Below are 15,775 nucleotides of genomic sequence, written 5' to 3'. Positions count from 1 at the left end.
CCTTGTCTCAAAGAAACCAAAACAAAAAAAAAAAGGTGGTATCTGATGCCATTTCCTTTGAGGTTAGGTCAAATGTCAGATGCATCAGACAAAAGGACTTGTGTATACACGCATGCAAATTTCTTGAGTGCACGGAGTACATGGAGCCTCTTAAGGACCAGCCTAGGGACCAAGGCAAGGTCCTCTTCTTGGAGGGCACTCAGCCACGACCCACCTGCACCTGCAGAGGGCGCCGCAGACACACCGAGGCGAAGCGAGCCCCAGGCTGGGTGCGAGGCCATGGCCAGAACAGCCTCTGGGCAAGGCTTCTTCCTAAGGGAACTCCTGAGTTGCATCAGGAGCGGGATGAAGGTTGATGAAGAAAGCAGAAAAGAAAGAGTAGATGAAAAAACTAGTTCTGCTACTGACCCCAATCGTTCAGGTGTCTGAACCTGTTTCCCCATCTATAAAGTGGATGGGGGCGCACGAGGGGCGGGGGCGGATTCGGAGAGTGCTCTTACAAGGATTCGGAGTCAACTTAGATCCCAAGTGCCACCTGCCCTCTCTGCTCTTCCCCAGTCTAAACATCCTCGCCGCGGGGCAGCCAGCCGCCAGTTTGGAGTAGCCGATTGGGTACCGCAGCAGGGATGGATCCGGACTCCACGAAGTCCTGGCACAAGGGGACACCTAGGATACCGTGCCAGAGCCCCACCGACCCTGTTGTCCCCCCACTCACCCTCCACCCCAAGAGCCCGGTCGCCGACCACCACCTGGGCATTCCCGGGCGCGGGCCTGGCGGGCGGGGCGCGGGGCGGGGATGGGGGCGGGGGCGGGGGCCGGGGCCGTGGGAGGAGGCCGGCCACGTGACTCCCGCAGCACGGCCGGGGTTGCCAGGCGGGGAGCGCTGCTGAGGCGCGGGTGGTGGCGGCGGGCGCGGAGCCCGAGCGGCGCGGGACTGGCCGTCGGGGCCCCGGGACGGCGGCTCCCGGAGAGCTCCCATGCCATGGAGAAGCTGGCGGCCGGGCTGGCCGGGCTGCGCTGGAGCATGGGCGCTTTCCCGCTCGACCTCATCGTCAGCCGCTGCCGCCTGCCCACACTCGCCTGCCTCGGGCCAGGTACGGGGTGCTCAGGGAGGGGACGTTGTTGGGGAGCGGGTGGACGGACCGTTGGGACCTCTCACGGATGGAGCTGGCGGGATTACGAGATGCCGGTCCCGGTCCCTGCCCTCCCTGTCCCCAGCAATGGGAGCCTCGCCTGTCTTCTGGGGCAGCTCCCGGGACAACCGGAGCCCCCGAGCTCGGGGAGCGCTTTTTGGCCCCATCTGGGCACAGGGTTAGAAACTGGAGGCAGGGCTGGGAGAAAGTTTTCTGTTCCCTCTGGAGCCAGTAGCGCTGCTGAGTCTCTGGGCTGATCCGTCGGTGCACCCCGCTTTCTTAAAGCTTGTCGGCCCCTGCCCCGGCCGCACCCCCTTGATCCCTTTGTTTCCAGCCTTTACCTTCATCCTCCTGCATCCCTTGGACCTCTATGTGTCTGTTCCCTACTATCACCCGCTAGTCCCTTTTGGGGGACTTGAACCGTCCTTTGGCATCCTAAGGTCCTCTGGTGAAGGGAGGCTATCCTCAGGAGAGGCCTGAGTGAGCGGGCCCCCTTAGGCGCCCCCCCCCCAAGCACAGGACCCCCGCTCCCGCCCTCGTCATATTTCTTCAGCAGTCTCCTGGTATTCCGATGATGGGACCGGGACCTTATTTGAGAGAGCTGAAGGCTGCACAGAGCGAGAGGACTGTAGAGTTGGGGGAAAGGGGAGCTGTTTGACTGGGGGAGGGGCGGGAGCCGGGGCTGGCAGCCAGGCCGGGGGGTTTTGTGTGTGAGAAGAATAGGGGTTTGGCCCGCGTTGGCACACTCGCTTCCCTGAATGCTAATGGGACTCCTGTGCTGTCTTCTTGGACTGGCAGTCCTTCCTCTGGCCGGCAACAGCAAGAACTGGGCACAGTGGGTACCAGGCAGGCTAAAGCAGGCTCTGTGGGGCATCGGTGTCTGGGTCCATCAGGCAGGAATACCTGGTAGGGCAACTCTTGCTGGACCTTGCTCACCACCCAGCGTGTGATCCCAAGACTCTGTCTGCAGCTGGGCCGCGTCCGCTTGTGAATAGGAAATTCGGCCCTAGGTTCTTCCTGCTCACTTCCCACGCATCTCTTTGACACCTCTTTTTTTGAGTTCTTTTCTGAGCCCTTCTGTATAGGCTAGGCCTCCTCTGCTGTTCGCCACACCTGTGCGTCCCTTTATAACCAACAGTTTCCTGTCTTCCACTGGGCTCCTGGCTTTTGGGAGAGGACCGGATAAAGATCGTGGACATTGATTCATTGAATGAATGAATGAGCAATGGTGTGTGATGGCCTAGCTGTCTGACAGCGTTGTTATGACTGTAGTCACCATTTGAGTATGAATGTATATTTGAAATGGTGTGTCCTTGAAGGTCCCCTTGTGGGCATACATTCCGGAAGTGTCCCTCTGTGCGATATTGAGACTGAGTTTTGCTGTTCGGGTGACAAGCGTTTGAACTGCTGGTGATGGTGGCCCCTGGCTCTTGGTATGTAAACCAGTGTGGCTTCTGCCTGTGTCCCTACGGAAGAGTGGGTGGGGCCTAGAAAGAGCTGGAAGAGTTGGAGAGAGCAGACCTTCATCTCTTCCAGGAGCTAGAGAGCTGAGGAGGAAGACAGACAAACCTCCCCTGGCATGCTCTGGCGTACACATGCTCACACACAGAATGGAAGATCCTCCCTTGAAGGCCCTGGATACCTCACCCATTCATACACAGCATACGGACATGCTTTATGAAACCCCCTCTGTCAGAGCAAACCATTTCCCATTTGTTTGGCTGGTAGAAAATTTGGTGTGTGTGTGTGTGTGTGTGTGTGTGTGTGTGTGTGTGTGTGTGTGAGGGGGCTGGGAAGGAGACATCCCCACCCCCACTGTGTCCACCAGCTGCATCCAGGATACGCCCCATCAGTCTCCTGGAAGCTGGGCTGCTAGTCCTGCTTCCCCTGGAAACGGTTGCTGGGGATGGAGCCTCTTGGGCCCAGACCCCTCCCTACTCCAGCACCTCTGCCCCAGTGCCGCTTTCCTCAGCCTAGGTTCCCTCCTCCTACTCCTCCTCCTCCTCCTCCTCCTCCTCCTCCTCCTCCTCCTCCTCCTCTTTCTCTTCCTCCTCCCCAATTCTGCTTCCTAAATCCCCTGAACATCCTATCCCGACTTTAAGAAATTGCTTTCCAAGATGAGATCTGGGTGTTCAGGATTAACTCCCCCGTCCTTTGAGGTCCCATGCCTATGAGACTCTGTGACAGTGTTTCTCTGAAAGATCCAGGAGTGGGCTCTTCTTGTGAGTTTTGCCATTCTGAGCTGACAGTGACTTTCTGAGCACTCATAGCCAGGAACCACAGGGGACAGATCCCTTCTCTGTCTTTTCCTTGTCTAGCCTGGGCACTGACTAGGCAGGATCCTGCAAAGTCTCTCATACCCCACCCCAGCCTTATGTCCGCCTCCCCCATGTCCCTACATGCCCTCAGCTCCCTGCCTCAGACTTGCTTCCTCCAGCCTCCTGAGGCCTGAACACGCCCGGAGGGCAGAAGCTGGCTGGCTCAGACTCCTCCACTGGGAGTCCCTAGCCCCAGCTTGGGCTGGGACAGCAGACACTCCAGCGGAATGATGAATGAGAGGCTGTGAATGCTATAGTTGCGGAGGCCCCATAGGGAGTCAGAGCTTTGAGGCTCAGGCTGGACTCACAGCCCAGAGGCCACAGCTGACAGCCCATTACTGCCCCCCAGGGTTGCTGACCAGTACAAGGATCACCGGGTGCAGTCCCCAGGCAGGGATTTGCTGATAAAGTGTGTGTGTGGGGGGGGGGGGGGGCACCCAATCTTTTCCTTTTTTCCTCTCCTAATCTTCCCTCTTCTCTTCTTTCCATCTCTTCCTTTCTCTCCCAGGGGAGTACGCTGAGGGTGTCAGTGAGCGTGACATCTTGCTGATCCACTCCTGCCGCCAGTGGACGACAGTGACAGCCCACACGCTGGAGGAGGGCCACTACGTCATTGGGCCCAAGATTGACATTCCCCTGCAGTACCCAGGTGTGCCCAGCTAGGGCCAGATGCGTGGGGAGACGGGAGAGACTGGGACCAAGGGTGCGGGGTAATGTGTAACAGAGGCGCCCTTCCTCAGAGCTTCCTGGATGAGCTAGGACCTGCTGCTAGGGGGGTTGTGCTTAGAGCTAGGGCTGAGGAGTGTCCATACTGTTTGTGGAGCGCTGTTTCGGAAGATATGGATCTCATGTTTACAGACTTTGGAGTCTTGTTTTATATCTTGGAGACAGGTTTTACCATATAGCTCAGGCTGACTTTGAACTCATGTCAAGCCTCTTGCCTCAGCCTCCTGAGTACTGATGATAAGCATGACCCACTGTGCTAGGTCACATTTTATTTTTAAATATTTTTTGAAGTAATGATTAAAGATATACACATCTCTTTTCTTTTTCCCTTCAAAGACAGGGTCTCATTCTGTAGATCAGACTGACCCCCAAATCACAGAGCTCTGTCTGCCTCTGCCTCTCAAGTGCTGGGGACCAGAGGTGTGCACCACTACAGCTGTCAAAATGTACCTACATCTCTAAGGCACACAAATCAAACTTTATCCTTAATTGGAGAGCTTCAAGACTATGCCCTAAGCTGCCTTTAATGTTTTCTTTTAAAAAAAAATATTTTTTATGGTTTATTTAACTTTATTTTACATGCATTGGTGTGAAGGTGTCAGATCCCCTACAACTGGATCTTCAGACAGTTGTGAGCTGCCATGTGGGTGCTGGGAATTGAACCCGGTTCCTCTGGAAGAGCAGTCAGTACTCTTAACCACTGAGCCATCTCTCCAGCACACATCTAATGTTTTCAAGCTCAAACAAAGGGAATGTCTGCTAGAGTCCTCTCAGTACTGTGTGCTGGGGCCAACTTGTGGCTGCCTCTCAGCTGGGGCTACTCTTTCCCCCAGTTTTGTGTTAAACATATGGTCTTCCTGGATTGGCTCTTTCAACAATGCTGAAGTGGTGTATTTCTAGGGGATTTGTTTTTATGTGTGTTCTATTTGTTTTTTATTTGTTTGCAGTACGGGGGTCAGAACTAAGGCCTCCTGCATACTAGGCATGCTCGCTAGTGCTCTACCACTGAGGTGCAGCCCCAGCCCTTGTCTACCTTTTTGTTTTAATTTTTGTTAGATTTTTATCCATTCATTGTGTGTGTGTGTGTGCACACGCATGTGCGTGACAGCACATGTGGAAGTCAGAGAATAACTCGCAGATTCTCGTCTTCTACCACGTGGAGCGAGGAGCCAGACACATTTCTTCAGGCTTGGCCGCAAGCACCTTTACCATCGAGCCATCTCCGCTGTCTTTCTGTGTGTTTGTTTGTTTTGTTTTTCAAGACGGGGTTTCTCTGTGTAGCCCTAACTGTGCTGTCCTAGAAATCGCTCTGTAGAACAGGCTGGTCTCAAACTAACAAAGATCCGCCTGCCTCTGCCTCCCGAGTGCTTGGGATTAAAGGCGTGCGCCACCACTCAGCTCAGCTATCTTTTTATTTGGAGGCATGGTCTTGATAAATTGCCCTGTAATCCACGTAGGTCTTGAACTTGTGCTCCTCCTGCCTCAGTCTCCTGAGTGGTTGGGAGTTACAGTCCTGCACCATGCCACCAGGTCTGGCCCTTTGTGTTTGGTTAAAGGTTTTGTTTGAAGAAAGGATGTACTGCCAAAAGAAAGGGTAGCACTTCGATTCTGCGGGTAATGGAACCAAGGGCCCCAGCAGGGAACAGACCTGCCGTGGGTCACAGGGCTACTCGGAGGAGTCAAGGCCAGAACCCAGGTATCCCAACCACTGGGCTCGTTGCATCTTAACAGCACCGCTGGGCTGTTGTCCCCAAAGTACCAGCCCAGTGCCATTCCAGAAATGTCTCCACTCAAGCCCAGGGCAGCTACGTCCAGGGCATCTTGAGTTGTGCGCTGGCCGCACCATTTGGTTCTCACCACATCGCTCCTCGGAGCAGCTGGAGAGCGAGGCTCCAACTCTGCGCAGCTCTGCACGGCTCTTCTGCCCCGCCCCCAACAGGACTGCAGCCCTTGGTCTTACCACTGCTCCTTCTGGCCTGGCCCTCCCTTGAGTCAGCGGGACAAGGCTTAAACCTTGCCCCAGGTTTGATCTCTTTACCACACACTCGCAGGGCTGGCTTCTACTCGCAACACCCCAGGGAGGAAGCTGCCTTGATGGTCTGACTGACTTGGGGGTCTGTCTTGGCTGTAGGCTTTTGGTGCTCAAGCTAGAAATTCCCCTCGCTGAGAATCTGGCGTTGATTGACTCCTGTTGAGATCCCTACCTTCTTGGGCTAAAAAAGCAAGCCAGCAGTTTGGGAAAGCCTTTACAGACATTGGAACCATTTCGGTTGTATCTTTAAAATCCTGAGAAACCAAGTCACAGAGCTCCCAGCAAACCGTGAACAGAGGGAGGGCGGGAAGCCCCCATCCGTTCACCCATCCATTTTGATGCCTCCTTAGTGAGCATGAGAGGTGGGGACAGGACAGTGGGGTGACAGCTGGCCTGCAGGGCCTCTTCCGCTGGGCGCCTCACTCACTTCATGGGAGCGAAAAGAGGGGGCTGGGCCTCCAAAGAGGCTCAGAGTGCAGGCTCCACGCTGAGCCCTCTCAATGAATTAATAATGGCACTGTCCAGGCCGGCTGTGGCCAGGCGCAGCCAGCGGGGGAGGGGTGGGACTGGGGGCGCTGACACTCTGGCTGCCCTCTGTCTCCAGGGTGCCGGGAGTCAGGGTGACTTGGTGTCTAGAGACATCCGGGTGCTGTCCGAGGGTTCAGACACCTTCCTCAAAGCTATTTCCAGAGCCTTGGCCTTGGACTCTGCGGAGCCCTAGCCAGGTGAGCCCCACCTCTCAACTCCAATGTGAGCCACATAATATGCATCCATTTTACATACAAGAGACCAAAGTCAAGATAGTAAATGATTTCCATGGCAATTGGTGGCACAGCCGAGAGGCAGCCACATCCAACTCTGAAGCCTGATCGGTCGTCCCACCTACCATCCGCAGTACTGAACCTAGGCAGGAGCAGTCGAGTCACTACCGCTGGCTGTTCTTTACCAAGTGCTCAAATGCTCGCTGTAGCGGGAGGGTGCTTCTGACTGGAAAGGATAATCAGCATAGTGCAGATGTGTTTCGAGACTGCGGAGTGTGACAGTCCCCAGATCCTGCAGACTCTGCTTGCCACTGACACCATTGTGGGAGGCAGGAGAGGAAGCTGTAGGACTGAGAAGGTTTTTAGAGGCCAAAGCATGACTCCCGGGAGGCCTCCCTTGCTTCCTCCCCGCAGAAATGACCCGGCTGCGAGGCTGGGGGGTGGCGGTGCTGGATACCATGGTTACATCGATCTTCCTGCCACATCCTCCCATAATCCAACCCAGACTGGGCTCCAAATCTTGCCACAAGGGGCAGCAGGCATTTCTCCATGCCTGGCTGCTTGTGGTTGAAGTATGGGGGTTCATGTAGGGGTGTGGAGAGGGAGGAGACTGTGGCCAGTTAGCAGGCCAGGCTTAGGGCTCCAGCTCCTTGACGCTGGCCCCTCCTCATTTTATCCCTCCCCCCCCCGAAGAATTGGGCTGTGGCATCTCTTCCCTCTGGTGTCTGGGAGGTTGAGGCTGGACCACAACCCTCACTCCTGCTTGCTCCAGGGCACCACCCCATCCTCCCTTCTCTTTCTTACTCCTTGGTGCTAGATGTTGGTGATTCAGGCCCTGCCCTTGGCAGGAGGCTCTTCAGGCATCGGGGTCGCTTAGTCTCAATCCACCTCTGGTTGGACTTTGGGAGGGGCGGGAGCCGTCTTCACTGTGTGTGGGCATTTTTCTGGGTCATGGGTCCCCAAAGGGTTAAGGCTCTCTTTCCCACTTCCCTAACACACCTGCCCCACACAGCTGCACTGGTGCTTCAGGCTGTTGCTCTATGTGGTGTCCCCACACATACAAGTAGCACTGCACTGTGGAGCACGACCTGAGGCTCCTTAGTTGGTCTCACAGGATCTGCCTCCACCATCTTCCTCTTTGTTGCCAGCGTGGAACAGTTGGCCATCCCCACAGTGACCAGTGGACAATGTTTATGGTCCTCAGTCCTTTCCTTCTTCACGTCCCCCCTCGTGTTACCCGGGGCCTGAGGAGTCTGCCTCCTGCGTAACCCCTGGGTTCTCTCATTGTGTGCTGTTCCCTGGTTCTCCTCTAGGGTTTGTTACTGGATTGCTTGTTCCAGTCTTGCCGGAGTTCATCTTGTTTGTTTCTTTGTTTTTTGAGACAGGGTTTCTCTGTAGCTTTGGAGCCTGTCCTGCAACTAGCTCTTGTAGACCAGGCTGGCCTCGAACTCACAGAGATCCACCTCCCTCTGCCTCCCAAGTGCTGGGATTAAAGGCATGCACCACCACTGCCTGGCTCAGAGTTCATCTTGGATTGCTGTATTTCCTTGCTCAAACTCCTCCAGGGGGCCCCATTCATTTTCTTCCCTGGTTTTATTTTGTGTGTGTACATGCACGTGTATGTGATATTCGCACAAGTCTGTATATCAGAATGTGTGGGCACATGTGTGTGCATGCACACTTGTGCAGAGGCCCAAGATTGACATCAGGTATCTTCTTTGGTTGCTCTGCACTTTATATATTGAGGCAGCATCTCTTCCTCAACCTGCACTTCCTCTCTTCGGCTGGTCTGGCTTGCCATCTTGGTCTGAGGGCTTCCTCTCTCCATCTTCTTCGAGCTGGGATTACAGACCTTCGGCCATGCCCACCTAGCTTTCCATGTGGGTGCTGGGGATCTGAACTCTGCACAGCAGGCACCTGACCTGCCGGGCCAGGTCACCCACCCCTCACTTCTCACAGAATTAAAGGTCCGCATTGGAAGGTCCCTTTCATTTGAAAGGCGCAGCTTGTCGGTCCCTGAAGGTCTCTCTTTTGGAGCTCTTTTCTCACAAGTGTGCCTCAGGACTTGTCTCCTCTGTCATCCCTGGGTACTCACCGTGTCACCTATGGTGCCAGCATTTCTTCAGACTGTTCCATTCTGGAGGGGCTGTGGTAGTGACTGACACAGCCGTGGGTGTGCTAGGGAAACTGTCCTTCTGTCCTTTCTCCATCATCCTCTCTGTGAGTCCCTCACCTAGTCCGGGCTCTCCACCTGGTGTGAAGCCAGAGCTGTTCTCAGCCTGTCTTTAAGCTCACGTCGGTAGGCATGACGATGGGTGTGGCTGGTGAGGCAAGATGGACACTTGATACAGGATTTCAGTATACCTGCCTTCTGCCCACCTGAATTCCCATAGGGACTATGAGTTTAGGACAGCAATTAGTCAGGGACCTGGGTGGTCCTAGGATGCAGACCTGGACTTCCCCAGCAGCCCGTGTCCCTCCCCTGTGCAGGCAAGTTCAAACTCCTGGAGCAGGCTCGGGATGTCCGGGAGCCAGTGAGGTACTTCAGCAGCGTGGAGGAGGTGGCCAGTGTTTTTCCTGACCGAATCTTTGTGATGGAGGCCATTACCTTCAGCGTCAAGGTCAGTCCTGGCACAGGGTAGGATCTTCCCAAGCTCCCCCAGGTTGAGGGAGGGAGGGAGGGAGGGAGGGAGGGAAGGAGGGAGGGAGGGAGGGAGGGAGGGAGAGAAGGAGAGCGAGAGGCTTCCGTGCACTATGTCAGAAAAGCAGTCTGATTCAGTGGGCTGAAGGGCTTCCCAGGAAAGGTGGTGAAACAGGAATGGTGTGTGGAGGGGTCACGACCGATGAGAACATTCAGGGTGGTCTTCTTTTCCATCAGTTCTTTTCTCTTTACAGTAGTCTTGGGTGGGTGAGGTATTGTTATCATCCCATATGGTCAAGATGGCTTAATAAAATCTGCCATGATTGATCACTTTCAAAGTACACATCTATACTCAGAGGTAACTAAGGACATAAGGAAAACGTTAAAGTCGCACAGCTTCTCTCCAGTCCGAGTCCAGTGCTCTTGCTCTTATGCCAGCGACAGCTGAAAAGGAAAGGACTGGAGACTCGGCGGAGCTTGGAGCTCAGCGATGTGTGACTTTCCTTTGGGACTCTGGTTCGGACCTCACCTTGTCTCTGGGATTCCCCAGGTGGTGTCAGGCGAGTTCAGCGAGGACAGCGAGGTGTACAACTTCACACTGCATGCGGGGGACGAGCTCACTCTCATGGGCCAGGCAGAGATTCTGTGCGCCAAGACCACCAAGGAGCGCTCGCGGTTCACCACGCTCCTGCGCAAGCTGGGCCGCGCTGGGGCCTTGGCCGGAATGGGTGGCCCCGGGAGCGTGGGGGGCGCTGGGGGTGGCGGCGGGGCCGCGAGGCCCGTCAAAGGCAAGATGCCCTGTCTCATCTGCATGAACCACCGTACCAACGAAAGCCTGAGCCTGCCCTTCCAGTGCCAGGGCCGCTTCAGCACGCGCAGTCCGTTAGAGCTGCAGATGCAGGAGGGAGAGCACACGGTGCGCGCCATCATCGAGCGCGTGCGGCTGCCAGTGAACGTGCTGGTCCCCAGCCGGCCGCCACGTAACCCCTACGACTTACACCCGGTGCGGGAGGGTCACTGCTACAAGCTGGTCAGCATCATCTCCAAGACGGTGGTGCTGGGGCTGGCGCTGCGCCGCGAGGGTCCGGCGCCGCTGCATTTCCTGCTGCTCACCGACACGCCGCGCTTCGCCCTGCCGCAGGGCCTGCTGGCCGGGGACCCGCGTGTCGAGCGCCTGGTGCGCGACAGTGCCTCTTACTGTCGCGAGCGCTTCGATCCGGACGAGTATTCCACAGCCGTGCGCGAGGCGCCCGCAGAGCTCGCCGACGACTGCGCCAGCCCGCGCCGCGCGCGCCTCTGCCTGCCTGCACCGCGCGCTCCTGGACTCGTCCGCGCGCCCGGACCACCGGGTCGGCTCGGGCCAGCCCTGCCCGCGCTCGGCGACGGCGACCAGGAGTACGTGAGCCCGGATTGGGCGGGTGCGACGGAAACCACGGCCGCGTGCGCCGAGATCCCGTACGAAGAGCTGTGGGTGCACCAGGCCTCCGAGAACCTCGTCGATGCCCGTGTCCGGCCGCTGCCAGGGCCGGACCTCATCTCCTTCGGGACCGTGGGGTCCCCACGTCATGAGTCCGAGGCACCGCCGCCTCCTGTCCCCCCCAAATCCGAGGCGGTGAGTCAGCTCTGCTGTCCTCGAGGGAACTTGGGCTGGTTTTAGAAGGCCACAAAGTTGGTGACACCCGGGCACCTGGGATGTGATAGGATGGGCCATAGCCAAAGGGGAAAGGGAGAGGGGGCAAGATCACAGCACGCACGCGTGCACGCAAGGCATGGAGACTTGAGGGTGAACTGGAAACAGGGTTACCCACAAAGTCCTTCGTGAAGGTAAAGTTCTGAGGCACAGTAAGTAGGAAATGGCGAGGGATTTCCAGCAACCCCTCGACTTCTTGGGAGTTAGAACCACATTATAGGCTCTGAAATGTTCTGCACTGAAGAAGATTTTTAACAAGTCCCATTTATTTGTCTTTAGAATATTTACCTCATAAGTCAAACCTGTTAACACAGTCTTTGGGGAACTTAATTTGGAAGGATGGGATCTAGATGGCAGATCCTGTCCCTCCCTTTTGTCGCTCTTGACATATACCTCCCCCCATATCGCTATCTGCCCCTCCCCCCATCTGCTAACATTCACAGTGAATTTAAGGTGGAATAGGGGACTGTTGTGGAGCGAGTGTGAGGGACAAAATGGGCTGGAGATGGGTCAGGTGGATGGATAGCTAGGTTATCTAGCCAGGGCAGTCTCCCTGCTGGGTGGGGTAAGATGTCAGGCCCAGACCCAGGCTCACCTGCTTGGGAAGTGAGATAAGGAGGGCCAGCTGCCTAGTGACACAGTCACCTTCTGCAGGTAAAGGAAGAGTGCCGGCTGCTTCATGCCCCTCCTGTACCTCCTCGGGGCGGCAGCAGCTGCAACAGGCTCACAGGCAGCCCCCCAGTGCCACCTCGCTTTCCCAAGCTGCAGCCTGTCCACTCACCCAGCTCCAGCCTCTCCTATTATTCCTCAGGCCTGCAGGATGGGTGAGTCACTCACTGCCTTGGTCCCTGGCTTTGCTCAGATGCTTGGAGTGGGAATGGTGGTCATTCCCTACACTGGGATTCTGCTGCAGGAAAGCACCGTCTTTTCTTTCTTTCTTTCTTTCTTTCTTTCTTTCTTTCTTTCTTTCTCTCTCTCTCTCTCTCTTTCTTCCTTCATTTCTTTCTTTCTTTAGATTTATTGATTTTATGTTTTGTATATATATGCATATATATATGGAGATCAGAAGAGGAATTCAGATCCCCTGGAATTGGAGTTATGGATGGTTAGAGCCACCATGTGGGTGTTGGGAATTGAACCTGCTTTTAAAAAAAAAAATTTTATATGCATTGGTGTTTGAGGAGTCGGATCCACTGGAACTGGAGTTAGAGACAGTTGTGAGCTGCCATGTGGGTGCTGGGAATTGAACCCTGGTCCTATGGAAGAGCAGCCAGTGCTCTTAATTGCTGAGCCATTCTCCGGCCCAAACCAGGGTCTTTAGCAAGAGCAAGTACTCTTAACCACTGAGCCTATCTTCAGTCTTGAGATCACTATTTTCCAATTTTTACTTTCTCAGTTTAATTTATCTTGCATGTTCTGATACGACTTGGGGACTTTGGGGGATGCAGGAGGGGCTGAGGCTTTGGGATTAGCAGGCTGACTAGCTTTGGTGAGAGTAGAAGTCTCCTGCTGAGGGCTATGGGGTCCTGTGACTGTCACCACCATCATCCTCCACCCCGCCCTATGTGTACACCCGCATGTGTCTCTCTCCACTTATAGGGCAGGATCCCGCAGTGGCAGTGGTTCCCCGTCACCGGATGCCTACTCCCTCTATTGTTACCCTTGCACCTGGGGAGACTGCAAAGCCAGCGAATCCTCTAGCCGTCCACCCCCAGGACCCATGCCTTCCACCACCACTCAGCCCAGCCAGGCCTCAAGAGCCCTAGCAGAGCCTCCGAGTGGTCGGACCAGCTCCCTCTTAGGGGCTGACACCCCAGTGGTTAAGAACTACCATGGTTGCCCACCTCCGTTCAAGCCCTCCCACCCCCAGAAGCGTTTTGCTCCATTTGGTGCGCTCAACCCCTTTTCTGGGCCTGCCCACCCTTCAGGTGCTCCAGTGGCCTCCTCCTCTGGGTCCACATCCACCTCGGGTGCCCTGGCTACCTCCAGCCCCACACATTCCCGGGGCCCAGGCCCTCAGGGCCAAGGTTACTCAGCTGCCCTGTCCTCCTCCCTGTCCTCCTCTGAGTGGCAGGAGCCAGCACTGGAACCCTTGGACCCGTTTGAGCTGGGGCAGGCTAGTTCTCCAGAGCTGGAGCTGCTGCGCTGTCAGGAGCCCAGAGCTGTGGGGACACCTGGGTCTGGACCTTGCCTTTCACCACTTGGTCCTCCTAAGGCCTTTGAGCCTGAAGGTTTGGTGCTGAGGCAGGTCCCTGCCTCATTGTCACCAGCTGCCTTGCAGGGGCCCGAGACAGGAGGGACCCTACTCTTTCTCACTCAAGGGGGCCTGGAAGGGCCTCCTGGCAGTCCCCGGGAGGGAGCCACAGGCACTGGAGTGCGGGATGCGCCCCCCTGGCAGCCACCAGCGGACTTGTCTGCCCTCTCCCTGGAAGAGGTCTCTCGCAGCCTGCGCTTCATTGGGCTCTCCGAGGACGTGGTTAGCTTCTTTGCCCGAGAACGCATTGATGGAAGCATCTTCGTGCAGCTCAGTGAAGACATCTTGGCTGACGACTTCCATCTCACCAAGCTGCAGGTCAAGAAGATCATGCAGTTCATTAAGGGCTGGAGACCCAAGATCTGAACTGTCAGGCCAGCGGCTGCACAGCCAGAATGCTGGGAGTGGAGGCCCTGGGACCCCCAGGGGCAGGGCCTCCTGCAGGAAGATCTGGGCCAAGACTGGGGCTGCTCTGTGGGTTCTGAGTGTTCCAGGGGAGACACACTGGGACCTGTGGGCCTCTGCAGCCAGACCTTGCAGGAGCAAGTCTTGTTTGTGAAGAATACTTGGGGGGTACGGGGGACGCTGCTCTACACCTGCCCCAGTGGGGCTTTTGCTGCCATTCCCACAGCAGGGTAAAGGTGGCATGTATGGCAACAGGTGGCAGAATGCCTTCCTGAGCTCCGCTGTAGCCTTTCAGACACCACGCACTGCTCAGCCCTTTATGTTCAGGTTAGAGAGCAGGGGAAGATGGTTCAGAACTCAAGTACAGTTTCCCCAAAGTGCCCTCTCCTTCACACTCTGCGGGCTTTGGCCTGTGACTGCTCCAGAGTTAGGGGTGTGTCTCTGAGGTGCCCTCTTTCTGTCTGCTCCCATGATTAGGCACCTGGCCCTTGGCACTGATGAACCAGCTACAGGCCTATGCCCAGCACTAGAGTCCCTGCTTTGGTCTTTGCTTTGATGTCATCACAGCTACTGGCTGGTTTTCCATGGGGCAGTCTGAGGACAGTGCCTGGGGAGTGGCTGGATGCAGGCCAGCTGCTCTTCAGTTCTAGAAACACAGTGGTCAGATACTCCTCACTGTTAGCATTTCACTCTGATGGACACTTGGGGCCCCCTTTGGCGTCTCACTGGTACAGGACAGTGTGACTGGGAAAGGGAGGCAGGTGGCTCAGGAAGCTACCAGCTCAGAGAAGATCCCTGGGCCCTTCAGTCTCAAGTATGGTGATCCATATGACAGCTAGAGACTGGGCTAATGGACACCTCCCCCCCTCCCCCGCGCCCCATTCCTCTAATAAGAACCACACCCCTCATGCCCTCTGGTGGGGGTGGGCAGAGGTGGCAGTTTTCTCATCTGCCTTCCCTGACCTACCTATTTATTTCTTGAGTTTCTTTACGAATAGTTAAGCCCTGCCCACACCCGTGCCTGTCTGATGGGAACACTGATGCTGCGCTGTGTGTCTTCGCACTATCGATGACTGCCGAAGGGGTAGGGAATAAAGGCTAGATCACAGACAGTGGAAAGTGTGGGGCCCTGGGTGTTGGCTGATATTGTTTTGGTGGAGGGCTATGAAGACCAAGGACACCATATATGTGTCTCTGAGCAGGGGAGGGCTTTGCAATGGTGTGTAGCCTGCTCTTAAACCCGAGACACACAGGGCAGTAGTCCTCACCCCAGTCTGTAAAACCACACCCTTCCACAATATCTTGACCCGCTAGTAACCTTTTTTTTTTAATTTTATGTGTATTGGTGTATTGCCTGCATGTATGTCTGTGTGAGGGTGTCAAATTTTGGAGTTACAGACTAGTGTGAGCTGCCATGTAGGTGTTGGAAATTGAACCCTGGTCCTCTGGTTCTTAACTGCTGAGCCATCCCCATTCCCCCCCCCCTCCCCCACGCCTGTTTTTCAAGACAGGGTTTCTCTGTGTAGCCTTGGCTGTCCTGGAACTCACTTTGTAGACCAGGCTGGCCTTGAATTCACAGAGATCCGCCGGCCTCTGCCTCTGGGATTAAATGTGTGTGCCACCTTGAGTCTTAAGTAATTTTTATTAGAATTTATACCTTCCTGCTGAGGGAAGACCCAGAAATCAGAGCTCAGTGCCGCCAAGGGTCCTGGTGTAACTGCAGCACTGCCAGCTCCCTGAGTCCCACAGCAGACACCTGGTCTTGGCCTTTGTGCAGAGAACCAGTTCTGTACTTTCTGGCCATCCGCAGATCTA

General features: G+C 55.7%; 1 protein-coding gene across 1 annotated transcript; it reads left to right on the top strand.

Moving 5' to 3' along the window:
• The first annotated feature begins 982 nt into the window (after window positions 1-982).
• Window positions 983-13,921, top strand: Garem2 (GRB2 associated regulator of MAPK1 subtype 2). The gene is made up of 6 exons (XM_038320729.1): window positions 983-1,094; window positions 3,960-4,100; window positions 9,461-9,591; window positions 10,162-11,223; window positions 11,956-12,125; window positions 12,901-13,921. Exons 1-6 carry the CDS (start codon window positions 983-985, stop codon window positions 13,919-13,921), a joined length of 2,637 nt encoding a protein of 878 aa, XP_038176657.1.
• Window positions 13,922-15,775: the final 1,854 nt, after the last annotated feature.

The sequence above is a fragment of the Arvicola amphibius genome, chromosome 2 (assembly GCF_903992535.2).
Source record: "Arvicola amphibius chromosome 2, mArvAmp1.2, whole genome shotgun sequence".
Taxonomy (NCBI): Eukaryota; Metazoa; Chordata; class Mammalia; order Rodentia; family Cricetidae; genus Arvicola; species Arvicola amphibius.
Note: the sequence above shows the minus strand (reverse complement) of the source record. Positions and strands in the feature narration are given on the sequence as shown.

Bases quoted from the DNA above. Each gene is read 5' to 3' on its own strand.
- Garem2 (XM_038320729.1), top strand. From the start codon at position 983: ATGGAGAAGCTGGCGGCCGGGCTGGCCGGGCTGCGCTGGAGCATGGGC. The intron at 4,101-9,460 runs GTGTGCCCAGCT...TCCCCTGTGCAG, and splicing joins CATTCCCCTGCAGTACCCAG to GCAAGTTCAAACTCCTGGAG. The intron at 12,126-12,900 runs GTGAGTCACTCA...CTCCACTTATAG, and splicing joins TCCTCAGGCCTGCAGGATGG to GGCAGGATCCCGCAGTGGCA.